Here is a 12,856-nt window from a genome sequence, read left to right on the forward strand (position 1 = left end):
AGTTACATGATCAAATTTCCTCTAGCTTAGATAAGGCATCTTAATGAAACTCTTGTCCAAACCCATGTTTCACAGGTTAAAGATTAACAAGGCATTTTGGCAGTTCAGCCCTTTCTCTGGCTCTGTAGTTCCAGCCCTCCTTAGCACTACACAGCCTACAATGTACTCTTGCTAGGGTTTTGCTTGGTATTTATTTTGGTTTCTTTTTTTATTTAAAGTTATTTATTTTATTTTTAGACTGATCTAATGAAATGGAGCCCAAAGCAGTGCAAAGAAATGGACTGAGTGCAGCTAATACTTTTCTATTTCCAACTGTATTTGTATTCTAGATTTCCCTTCAGCTCACCATTGAGACAAGGCGAGGATGCAACCTGCTAATTGCTAAGTCCTGAAGTCCTCAGCTAGGGAAATATGCCCAGATATACCCCTGTGAGGCACTGGACATGGTCCCAACATGACAGCCTGAGCCCCACAGGGCAGAGCCTTGGCTTTGGAGGGTGGGCTATTTGGGGCATGACCCATTGGCCAGGTGGATGCAGCCAGGGACTTGGGGGCAGTGGCTCCAGGTGCAGCTGCAAGCCAGGGACGAGGGCTGTCCCTCAGGGCTCTTGCTCCACTTGGGTTTTGGCCCATTCAGAGCTTTGCCTTAAAGGGCAGGAACATCTTTTCCTTGCTGGAAACTGGAATTCCAGACCATTGCACTGTGTGCCACGGATCACAGAGAGGAATTCCCGAGGCTCCCAGGGTGCTGTTTCTGCTGTGCCTCCCAAGGGAGCTGTGCAGGTGCAGGTGCCAAGGTCCCGAAGCCCTGTGGGCTCCCAGAGCAGACAGCACATGTTTGTTTGCTGGACATTTTCAATCACATTCCCAGCTCAAAGCAGAGGGAAGAAGAAAAGGGAAGTGAGTGTATGGGCACTCATGGGTCAGTTAGTTTCTACCACAGCATGAAAAACAGCCCACCAAGATAAGCTACTGAAATCTACTCTTGAATTTCAAGACACTTAGCTGATAATCACAAGATTGGCTCTAATTTTCATTGTATGTATTCTGAAGGAATATGGTTTTATAACTGGGACTTTTTCAATTACTTTCATTTTTCAGAACAGGGATTTGCTTTTTTAACTTATTTGGGGGAAAAATATAAACTTGTCCTGTTTTAAAACCTATGCAATTGCTTACTGCTCCCTACTCTCCTTTGCCTCCTTGTTTCCAGAGCAGCTTTGGGGCTGATACTTGTTTTTCTAATTGCAGCCTGCAGTTCCTTCTAGGGATTTACAGATTATTTTATCTCAATTTGCCAAGCAATAACTTCTGTTCATTGGTCTTGTTTCACCATCTGGCATGATTGAGAAGTGGACTGAGAAATATTCGCCACTAATTTCTCCACTGGAAGATAGTGAAGTACTTAAATTGGTTACCCAGAGGGGATTTGGAGTTACCATCCTTAAGTATTTTCAGGGCGTGGCTAAGCAAAGACATAGCTGCTCTCATATGGTGTTTGACAGGCTACAAGCAGAAAGTTGGACTAGAGATCTGCTCCTGACCTCATGAAGATCCTGTTTTATTGCTATGACCTCCAAGAAATTGGTTCCCTTCCCTGTTGTCCATATCCTCTGAAAGAGAGGCAGAAATGGACAAATAAATTCCAGAGAAGGAGCAAGAGACAACATACCAAAGTTAAAATATAACAGGCAGAATTGCAAGGTCAAGCAGTTTTGGCTTCTTCCTTTCTGGGCAGGGATTGCACAACTTTGGACTATTAGCACAGACTCAGACTTTAGGTTATCCTGCAGTATGAAGCACAGTGTGCTTAGCTGATAATGCTCACAGACAGTGGTGACAACTTATGCCAACATTATGCTATAATGTTTAAAATCCACCAAAAATAACAATGCTATGTGTGAAACTTAACAAACTGGACTACTTCCTTGGATAACCAGCTTTACTACAGTTGTTTTCCAAACTTGCTTTTCCATCACCTCTGTTAACCAGAGAAATTTCCCAACTGGTTGCAGTAAGAAATCCAAAATTCATAAAAAATTAACACCCCACATCTAGGACCACCCTAAAACAGTAGCAAATAAATCATAGAACTCAGAAAACATTTGGTTTTCATATGATGCAATGTAGGAATGATAAATAAAAATTACTTATTGCATATTAGGGTTCCTGTGAATGTGAAATTCCTGCACATTGTTTTTTAGAACAAATCACTTGTTATGTAACAAGTGTTAATTCTATCGTTATTGAAGCTGACCTAAAACCATAGGAAAACATGAAATTAAGTTTCAGCTCTAATATTTTAACCTGATTTTGGAGATGTGCCAAACATGAGAAGCAGCTTAGTGAAACGCTGTCATACAGGTACTTTCCTGAAACTGGGGGGGACAGGCACAGCTATGTGGGTGCAGAAAGAAGCCAAAGCTGGGTCACAGAGGCAGGTCTGCCTGTTTAATTTTGAATCTCCCATCACATCATGCTTTTCCTGCACACCTCCTGAGTATAGAGACACAAAAAAAAGAGGTAGAGATTCACCTTGCAGCTTCAAGGAGAGAATTCCCCACCCATACTGGCCACGATATATATCTAAATGCAGAAACATTACCTGTAGTTTATTCAGATAGTTATTTACTGGTTGCAGTACCTGCAGCACACACTGACCTCAAGAATAAACATTCCTTCCTGACTTTGCAGCTAAATCCCACAGAAAAAAATTAATAGTATTCCACAAACATTAAAAGGGATAATCCTCCAGTTTCCTGAAGTCACAGAGCTTGCAACCTTGTGAGACAAAAGAACACTAAAAATGCAGGGAAAAAACCCCAAGAGCCTTTCTCTAAAACATTCACTCCTTCACAGGATTCTGCTGCTTTTGGCTCCAGGTTTCTGACCAAACGCCACAGAACACCAGATAAAATTAAAGGATAAGCTTACCAAAATTGTTGCAGCAGCTTCTTGCTGGTCCCTGCTAGTTTTGCAATATTGACAAAATTCCTCACATTTAACAGCATCTTCTGTTTGCATTAAGACTTCTCTCATCCCACGAATAAAGTAACAAGAGAGGAGGGTGTATGAACCAGGGAGCCAGCTGTGCTGCTGTGCAAACGAGGGAAAACCAAGAACCAAGGTTCTTACTCTGGCTGTCCAACCTTTCCTTTGGTCAAACCCTACAGATACAAAGATTTCTCTAAGGGCCCATTGCACCACTTGCAGTTTGTGCTTTTCTGTGTGGGCTCATCATGTCATATCATACCTGTGTCAATACCATTTTGCAGCTATTTTGTGTTAAATATTTGTACAGGAGCACGTGATGGTAGAATAAGGCAAAAGAAGACTTGCAGGATCAGCACGAGGAGGGTGGCTGCCCTAGCAATGTGGCTGTGGGGGCTCTAGCACAGCCCAGGCAGGGACTGTTGGCTCTGGGCTGAGCCAAAATGAGGGTTCTGGGCCCATGGGTATGGAACTGGGCAGGGCATAAACACTTACTTGTGCCCTTAGGGCCCTGATGAGAATGAAGTAGTCTACATTTTAAAATGTACATTTTCCTGGGGTTTTATTTGGACCAAGTTTTCAATTATGCTATGGTAGTGTTAAATAGTGTGGGGCCCAGAAAGTGAAATATTGCAGCCTGCCTACCTCCTTAGGCTAAACTGCTTGCTGTATAATCTGAAGTAGGTCAATTGCTAAATACTAAAGTGATTCCATTTAAGTTTCTACCCTCAAATATAATCGTCAGATAAGATGTTATGCCACCTGCACTGTAGGTAGTTTTGAAATATGACCATTACTTTCTCATTTCCTCCTCCCCATAAGGAGAGACGCACTAGTGTAAATCAAGGTGATGGCATATCTGTCAGAGAGTTGAAATTACAATGTGAGGAACTTATAATTAAAACATACAAAAGAAAAGTTGTGAAACGTCATGCAGGGTGATAGCTCCTGGTGGGATTTGTTCAGGACCCTTCATGCTGAACCAACCCTGAGACGCTTGGGAAATGCAGCAATCTCCAGGGGAATTGTCAAACAGAAGTAAAATCCAATAGAAATTAATAGTAAGGGAATGGAAGAGAAGAAAGAAAATAGAAGAGAAGAAAGGGAAGAGAGGGAAGAAAGAGAAGAAAGAGAAGAAAGAGAAGAAAGAGAAGAAAGAGAAGAAAGAGAAGAAAGAGAAGAAAGAGAAGAAAGAGAAGAAAGAGAAGAAAGAGAAGAAAGCCAGGCCGTGGTTTCCCTCTTGGTTGTCCTCTGGCAAATGACTCTCATGACCTTCCAGCCCAGCCCCTGGGGGCTGAGCTTGTGTCATTAGTGACACCCAGGAGAAAGCAAATGTGGTTGAGGTGCCAAGGCCTCCAGTCTCATCCTGCAACCTCACAGGGAGGGGACAGTTCCAATGCCTCTTTGTCAGGTCACACCTTGTACTGGGTCTGGCTGAGCTGGAGTTAATTTTCCTGTAGCAGCCCTTACGGTGCTGGGCTCTGCATTGGTAGCTAGAAGGGTGTTGATAACACACCAAGAGTTTTGGTTACTGCTGAGCAGTGCTGGCACAGCATCAACGCTGTCTCTCCATCTTCCCACTCCCCCATCAGTAGGTTGGGGGTGGACAAGATCCTGGGAGGGGACACAACTAGGACAGCTGACCCAAATTAACCAAATGATATTTTATATCGTATGGTGTCAGCTCAGATATAAAAGCTAAGGAAAGGAGGATGAAGGGGGAGCATTCATTACTTTACAGTATTTGCCTTCTGGAGCAAAGATGAGGTGCTTAAGTCCTGCTTCCTGGTAATTGGCAGGACATCACTTGCTGATGGGAAGTAGAAAGAAAAAAATCTTTGTTTTTTTGCTTTGCCTTTGTGCACACAACCTTTCAATTTTGCTTTAGTAAGCTGCCTTCTCTCTACCTATGCTTCCTGTCTTATTTTCTCTCCTCTGTCCAGCTGAGAAGGGGTAGTGATGAAGCAGCTTGGTGGGCACCTGGTGTCCAGGGAAGGTCAATCCACCACACCCCTGTACAGGGGCTGCCTGATCCCAATTCCCACATGGACCAATTTCATAGTAAGGTCCTGTGAGCAAGTGTCACCTACGAGGAAGGGAGCACCCAAGATTTACAGATACCTGCAGTTGAAAAGGAACCACCAATAGAGGATCCAAAAAAATCTTTAAAAGTTTTATTAGTAAATTATACACGTGGCATGTAAACTGGTATAAGTTAACTCATCTTCTAGTAGCAAGAGAAATAAAAGAACAATGAAGAAAAAATAAAAGTGGGACGAGAGAGACAGAGAGAGAGAAAAGGAGATCATCGGTCCTGGGTGCCCTATCGATCTGGACAACAGGAGATCCGCGGTGCACAGGGGCACCACCTGGACACTGTGGGGGTCCCTTTTTATAGATAAGCTTTCCTCGGGAGCTCAGGGTGCTGTGCCGGGTCCGGGCTCAGGGCGCAGCCGGGTCCGGCCTCAGCCCCACCGTCGGCCGCCCAGGGAGGCGGTGGAGTCACCGTCCCTGGAGGTGTTTAAGGAAAGACTGGATGTGGCACTCGGCACCACGGTGGCGCTGGGACGTGGGTTGGACGCGGTGATCCAGGGGTCCTTTCCAGCGCCGCCGATCCCGCGATCCCGTTCCCACATCCCCCGCACAAGGCCTTTCCCCCGCCCTCACGGCCCGGCCGGGCCCGGTGCCGGCCCCGCCGGCCGCCAGGCGGCGCTGCCCGCGGCCCGGCCCGGCCCGGCGCGGCCTCCTCCCGGCCGCCATGGCCGCGCCCGCCGCGGGGACCGAGCTGCCCGTGCCCGGTGAGTGCGGCCGCTCCTCGAGGGCCCCGCGGGGCAACGCGTCTGCCTGTGCCGGCCCCTGCCCGCTTCACCGCCGCGGGGCTCCCCCGGCTCCCTCCGGCCGCGGGCCCCGGGCCGGGCCGCTGCCTTGCGGCGTCTGGGGAGAGACGCGTCCGCTGCCGTCAGAGCGGGGGCAGGGGGCAGCGCCGGGCACTCGGGGCGGGGGGCGCGGTTAATTCTGAGCATTAATAGTTAGTTTGTGTCGCGTTTTGACCCAAGGTAATGGTCTAACGCTTGCTCGTTGCTGGGACAACAAACGCCTCGTGTGTGTCCTGTGGGATTTAATTTACCGAGTTGGTGGGATTCCGTTTCCAAGCTGATGGCAGCGTTGAATCACAGGATGGGTCCAGGCTGGAAGGTACCTCCATGGGTTATCTGGTCCCACCTCCCTGCTCAAGCAGGGTCATCCCAGAGCACATGGCGCAGGATTGCGTCCAGCCGGTTCTGGGATACGTCCAGTGAGGAAAATGCCACACCAAGCGCATCAAAGAATTTCTTCCTCTTGTTCAGGTGGAACTTCCCGAGCATCAGTTTCTGTCCGTTGTCCATTGCCTCTTGTCCTATTGCTCAGCACCACCGAGCAGAGCCTGGCTACATCTTCTCGGCACCCCCCAGTTTAGATATTTATACACATTAATAAGGTCCCCTATCAGCCATCTCGTCTCGATGCTAAACAGGCCTAAATCGCTCAGCCTTTCCTCATAAGAGAGATGCCCCAGTCCCCCAATCATCCTTGCTGCCCTCCCCTGGACCCCACTTCATGAGCTCCATGTCTCACTTATACTGAGGAGCCCAGAACCAGGCACAGTAGTTGTGTCCAGTTGAGCAATGTTATGGCTTAGTCAAATGAATGAGATACAAAGCACATTGGGAAATGTAGCAGCTTTTTGTATACTCTGAATAAAGAATATACGTATGTTTTCATGATAATCCTTCTGAAGGGAAAATAAAGGAACCAGAGACCTCTATGGCACAAGTGCCAAACAGATCACTAAGCAAGTTCAGAAGTGCGTGGCTGTCCGGCTGGAGATGAAAACTTAAACCAGAGTTTTCAGATGCTGTTTAGCTTGCCTGTAGTTGTAGGTGTGTCTAGGTAAAATAAGGAAAAGCTACCAACTCTTTCTTTAGAAGGCTTGAGTTTGTCTGCACAAAGCTTGTTGAGCAAGTGAAAGTGAAAAACACATCTAGTGAGGTAATAATTTATACATCTCTGCTCCATCTGATGCATAAAATAATGTCTTTTGAAAGAGGGAAAGCTTTTGCATTAAATAATTATTTTAAATGAAGATAAAATATACAGTTTAAGAAAGAATTTTTGGGTTTTGGAGCTGGGGTGCATATTGTTGATGAGATGGTTTTCATTGAAAATAAATGCACTAGGATGTCTCAAAATAGTTTTCAGAAGCAGTCCACTGTTATTGTGTGTATTTCTTAACACTTGTTACATGTTAAAAAAATTTAGAAGGAAAAGATTTGGTTTATTTTTGGTTTTGTTAAAAAAAATTCTATGCTTGTAGCACGGGCTTTGATATTGCAAGGATTTTGACAAATTATTTAACTTGTAAGTTCATTTATTTTTCTGTAGAATTAGTATTTTCTGTGTCAAGCCACATGCCTAAGCAAAAGATGAATGAATAGTTAACATTCTGTGTTTTGAAACAATGTTGCTAACACTTTTAAAAGTGTGAAGAATTGAGAAAACCAGGCAGGCAACAAATGCTGAAGAGCTGCTTGGACTTTATTTTGGGGTGGGTTTGTTTGGATTTTTCAGATCATGGTGTTATCACTGAATCACAGAATGGTTTGGGTTGGAAGGAACCTCTGGAACCATCTAGTTCAAGTCCCTTGCTAAAGCAGGTTCACCCAGAGGAGGTTGCCCAGGATCACCTCCAGGCAGGTTTTGAATATCTCCAGAGATGGAGACTCCACAGCTTCTCTGGGCAGCCTTTTCCAGTGCTCTGCCACTCGCACAGGAGAGAAGGTCTTCTTCTTGTTCAGGCAAAATGGGAGTTTTGCCAACCCACCTTTTGAAGGCTGAGAGAAGAAAGAAGAGAAAGATAAGGAAATAAAGTGTGCCTTTGAATTGATAGAACATGGCTATTTCAAACTGTGTGAGGCAAATTTTGCTTTTGCTAAAAGTTGACATTATCTTTTTTGTGTTTTAGAATCAGGTGCTGTTTTCACATTCGGGAAAAGCAAGTTTGCAGAAGATATTCCTAGCAAGTTCTGGTTCAAAAATGACAAGCCTGTACTTATATCATGTGGAGATGAACATACTGCTGTTATTACAGGTCAGTATTGGAAATGAAGGATATAGAATCAGAATTGTTTAGGTTGGAAGAGACCTTTAAGATCATCAGGTCCACCCATTAACCCAGCACTGCCAAGTCCACCACCAAACCATGTCCCCAGAGGCCACTTCTATACATCTTTTAAACACCTCCAGGGATGGTGATTCAGCCACTTCCCTGGGCATCCTGTTCCATGAGGAAATTTTTCCCAATCTCCAGTCTAAACCTTCCCTGGCACAGCTTGAGGCCGTTTCCTTTCATCCTCTTTCTTGTTACCTGGGACAAAAGGCCACCCCCCACCTGGCTATGACCTCCTTTCAGGAAGTTGTAGAGTGATAAGATCTTCTCTGAGCCTCCTTTCCTCCCACAACTTCCCTCATAGGACTTGTGCTTCAGACCCTTCTGTAGACACATTCCAGCACTTCAATGTCTTTCTTGTAGTGAAGCTGATCTATATGATAAAAGGTGATATATTTGGACACCTTTGAAAGTTAGAAATCTTATTTGCATCCTGAGGTAAAACATTAATTGAGGTTGGGGAGAGGAGAGAGGACTGTTCTGTGGGAGCTGTTGGATGCCTTTGGAGTTAGTGTGAGGTCACTCAAGGTTTTCACAAGATGTGCCCAAGAACTGTCTGGAGGAATTTGTAATAACTGAGTGTATCACAAGATTTACAGTAAGTGTAACTTTGTTCAGGCTGAACGTTTCTCTTGAATCTGACAATGTTTAGTATGTTAGATATATTGTATCATGGAAGTAACAGTATCTGCTGAACACCACAAGCTCACTAGAAATCTGCTAGAAACAATAAATACAATTGTATCTCTTAAATGAAGATTGGAACTACTGTTGACTGTCCGATGAAAATAACCCTTGAAAGAGCAACTCAATAAACCTCGGAATATCCTACAAAAATCAGAAATAAATGGAAAAAGTGTTCAAAGAAAACTCCAGTGTAATAGAGGGAGCATTATTAATGTTTTTTTATTTTCTTTGAAATGATGGAAACAATACTCATTAAAGAATTTATTCATTTTATTTTACATGGAAGGGACTACTCTTCTGTGGATGAGCATGTGCGATGATTGTATTGACAATCAACTGCTGACAGATAATAAGACTTTGTTGTTGAAAAAATTTATATGTGTATTTTCAGGACTTTTAAATTGGACTGTAGTTATTCCTCATCAATATCCAATTGGTCGTTGCTTATTAAATAATTTCCTGAGGCTTCTTGCAACGTTCACAAGCAACATTGAAGGTGCTGGATTTTCAGAAAAAACTATTCCAGGCATGATAAAAAAGACTATTGATTTCATGGACTGCAGAACACCCTGAGGTGAAATTATACCATGAATTTTTCAAGCCTAACTTCACAGAAGATGAATTATACATTAATAGTTTGTTTTGAACAAAGATTGACCCTTTTTCTTGGATTGAACCAGTAATATTAAATTACCTGTTGCATAAAATTAATTCGGATGTAACCTGGGGCACTGTGACATTTTCCTTTGGAATTTTCTTTTTACATATACTTTTATAGGCCCATACCCAGTTGGAAATAACACAGGTGTAGTTCTCTGTTTAAACCAGTCAATTTAAATTGCCTCCCAGCATGTGCCTGGGCCAGCCCTGTTAACCCCAGTCAGCAACAATCCCCTAATTCACACTAGTGACCACTTAGATAAAGCTTTTGAAGTCAGCTTGAGTAGGTTTTCATGCAGCACCATTTCTCTGCTATTTCCCCTTTCTCCATTATTTTAGTATGTGCAGCTTGTTTCAAAAATGTCTCTGTAGCTTGCCTTAGCTGGTGTAGTGGGCAGGTACATCACCAGGGAAGCTTCTGGTGATCAGATCTTTATTTCCTAAAAGCTTTAGTGGAGAAGGAACTGTAGAAGCATGAGAAAAAGACTTCTTTGGTAGCAAAAGGTTTTCTGGGTCATTGTAAAGGCAAAAGTGAGGGTAAAGTATGGATCAACAACAAGCAAAGGTAGAAAAACTGCAAGAGTCATGCAAAAAAATGTGACGAAGGGAAAGAAAAAGCCTTTGTCCCTCATTTGTTCTTCACACCTGTGCATGCCCATGTGCACCTCACATTTCTGCAGTTAGATGGAGATGGATGATACAGTGGAATTAAGCCCTTGGTGAATGATCCTGAACTTCAGTAACACCTGGAATAAATGCTCCAGAAGCACCTGCTGATAATGAGTTTACTGAGAAGGGTACAGACTTTGTAGGAAACCAGGAGCTTCTTCAGCTGAACCTGATCTGGAAGAGATAAAAGACAAACATCACTGAGGAAGGAAAAGTATCTCAAGCAGGTGTGTGTGAATGCATGCTTCATTCTACTTTCAGTCTTTATTTACAGGTCAAAATTCTGCCCCCTTTTTTTTTTCCCACACCCTGAAAGAGGATGTGGGACCTATGTTTGTAGGGAACAGTGGGAATATGAGGTAGATTAAAATAGAGGTAGATTAAAATATAGAAATATATCAATTTTGTACTTAACATGGTTCAACAATGATAAGTAAAACAATCACATGAACTGATACAAATCATTCCTTAATGCTGGATTTGGGCAGGAGAGACAGCTACATCTAGCACTGAATCTTGACTGAATACTGATGAAGAAAACATACAAGAACTAGTATTTGGCATTCAAACAAAATATTCAGAACCTTTCAAATACTTCTTTTATCTAATCCAGCATCAGTATCCCTCTATGACTTTTATAAAGACAAGTGTAAAGTAAATATTAAGCACTTTGCCTTTCTAGGTCAGGAGTTAAGAGTCCAAAATTTTATTTACATGCTGTGTCTGTATGTTGGAACAGAAGGGACCACTGATAGTTACTTGCTGACTTTGAGTTGGCTTGCTGAGCTAGTTGAAGAAATGTTTCCTACTCCAGGAAGGAAGTTTGGGATTGAAATTTGTGTTTCTTTATTCTTTTTCTGTCTACCATTGGCATAACCTTAATTAAAATGTCCAAGCAGGAATTTTTTTAAGCAGTGGTCTCCTTTAGGTCTTCAATGCAGTCATGAGCAGTATATATTCCAGTACCACTTGTAACACGTTTAATTATGGTTCTTGCCTCATTTCTGTATTTTTTGGCCCAAGAATACTGACAGTCCATTCCCTGCATCTTCTATAACTGCAGACTTTGGAAAGCAATTAATTCATCCTCATGGGAGATGGTGTGAAGAAGTATGAATATGCCTACATTTAAGAATCCCAAATGCCTGTCTATTAAATTTTCTTTCCTACAAAGCTCTTAAAGTTAACAGCTGTCTTATTGTTTATTTGCCTTGATTAGAGTATCCTAGGCAGCTTAACCACATTTAATCAAAGAGACCGATCCTGTTCACAAGGGGGAAAGTGCTGATGAATGAAGACACCTTTTCTGAACTCAGTGCTCTGGAGAGAATTGAAGCCCCCAGCATAAGAAGGCAGAAGGAAAGACAGAAGTATCAATTGTAAAAGCAGGAGTGAAAGGAGGTGCATATGGAACCACAAGAAGATAGTATACTCATGATTTCAGGTTTTGTAAGGCATTGAACATTCAACAAAGAGACCTCAGAATCTCCAGGTGTTTTGCCACCAGTTTTCTTCTATTCTTTCTGCTTACCAGCAGGTCATCAGGACATGGCATAGTATCTTTTGCATCAGCTGCAAGGGGAGGATGAGAAAGACTAATACACATTTGTGTTGATGTGTATGAGCAAGCAGCATATTGTGCTGGCTTTGTTTGTGTGATGCCAAATGTCCTAAGCATGACCATTCTTGATGCTCAATAAAGCTTTTGAGAATATCATGACTTGCCAAACAAAACTGATGTCACTCCTATTTTCCTGGGATCTATTTGACTTGTATATGAGCTTTGAATCAACTGTTAACATAGTTTATTCATGAAATTACTCAAATAAAATTAATCATTAAAAATAATCATAGTGCCTGGTGTATGAAACTCTGTATAATATACTGTCTTTTATGTTTTATTCAGATACAGTTTCTCGGTAGGATCTTGTAGTAAGTGCTCAAAGTTTGGACATTGTCTCCCCATCTTATTTCTCTCCCACACTACTATAATTTAGAAAGCAAGGGGAGGAATACATAAAACATACCTTTAAACATAGGTGATTAGATTACTTGGCTGCCTGTTATGACAAAGCATATGAGATTTCAGCTGGTATTTCTCAGCTGCCCAATGAATGCCTTTAAAAGCACTTCATGAACCAGAGGTTCACATGACTGATGGGGTTTCCAGGAATCACAGTTGTGATAGCAACTATTCATGAGAAATGAGGTAGGAGACACTCTCTTACTGAAGTGTCCCACAAAACCTGTGTTGCTAAATGTGGAAATGTCTTCTGGCTTCCCTGATAGCCCTGAATTGCTGTTGATGAAACATCTGCTGGTGTACCTGCCAGTGAACACATACCTGGGAGAAATAACTCCAGTTTTGCATCAGGATAAGGGTGGAAACTGCTGTTGGAAGTATGTTTTCATCACCAAAACAGTCTGAGTAGACCTTTCTATTATATCCTGTTGTTTCCCTTCTGCCCAGAGTCATAGTCTTACCCTGCTGGACCTGTTCTGTGCCAGCTATTCCACCTGGCAGATGGCCACATCTGGATGACAGCACCAAAGTGGAAGCAAAAAAACCCAAGAGCAATTTGAGTTTAAGAAATTTTGAAATTTGATCCTTGCCTATTTGCCTGCTGTTGGATTCAGTGCATT

At 42.9% G+C, this 12,856-nt stretch overlaps 1 protein-coding gene across 3 annotated transcripts in view; it reads left to right on the plus strand.

The window, feature by feature from the left end:
- Positions 1-5,719: 5,719 nt before the first annotated feature.
- The window catches only part of RPGR (retinitis pigmentosa GTPase regulator), a 37,447-nt gene continuing 30,310 nt past the window's right edge, over positions 5,720-12,856 (plus strand). The window contains exons 1-3 of one of the 3 annotated variants that reach the window (XR_011155001.1): positions 8,030-8,119; positions 10,225-10,440; positions 11,433-12,061. Coding sequence is in view for 1 of the 3 variants with exons in the window: in XM_069028850.1 (XP_068884951.1) it covers positions 5,750-5,789; positions 7,994-8,119 (166 nt within the window). In the remaining 2 variants the exon portion in view is untranslated. Of the gene's footprint in view, positions 5,790-7,993; positions 8,120-10,224; positions 10,441-11,432; positions 12,062-12,856 lie in introns of those variants that run through there. The other 2 variants (XR_011155005.1, XM_069028850.1) reach the window with 2 other exon arrangements.

This window comes from Aphelocoma coerulescens, chromosome 1, assembly GCF_041296385.1.
Source record: "Aphelocoma coerulescens isolate FSJ_1873_10779 chromosome 1, UR_Acoe_1.0, whole genome shotgun sequence".
In the NCBI taxonomy this organism is placed as follows: Eukaryota; Metazoa; Chordata; class Aves; order Passeriformes; family Corvidae; genus Aphelocoma; species Aphelocoma coerulescens.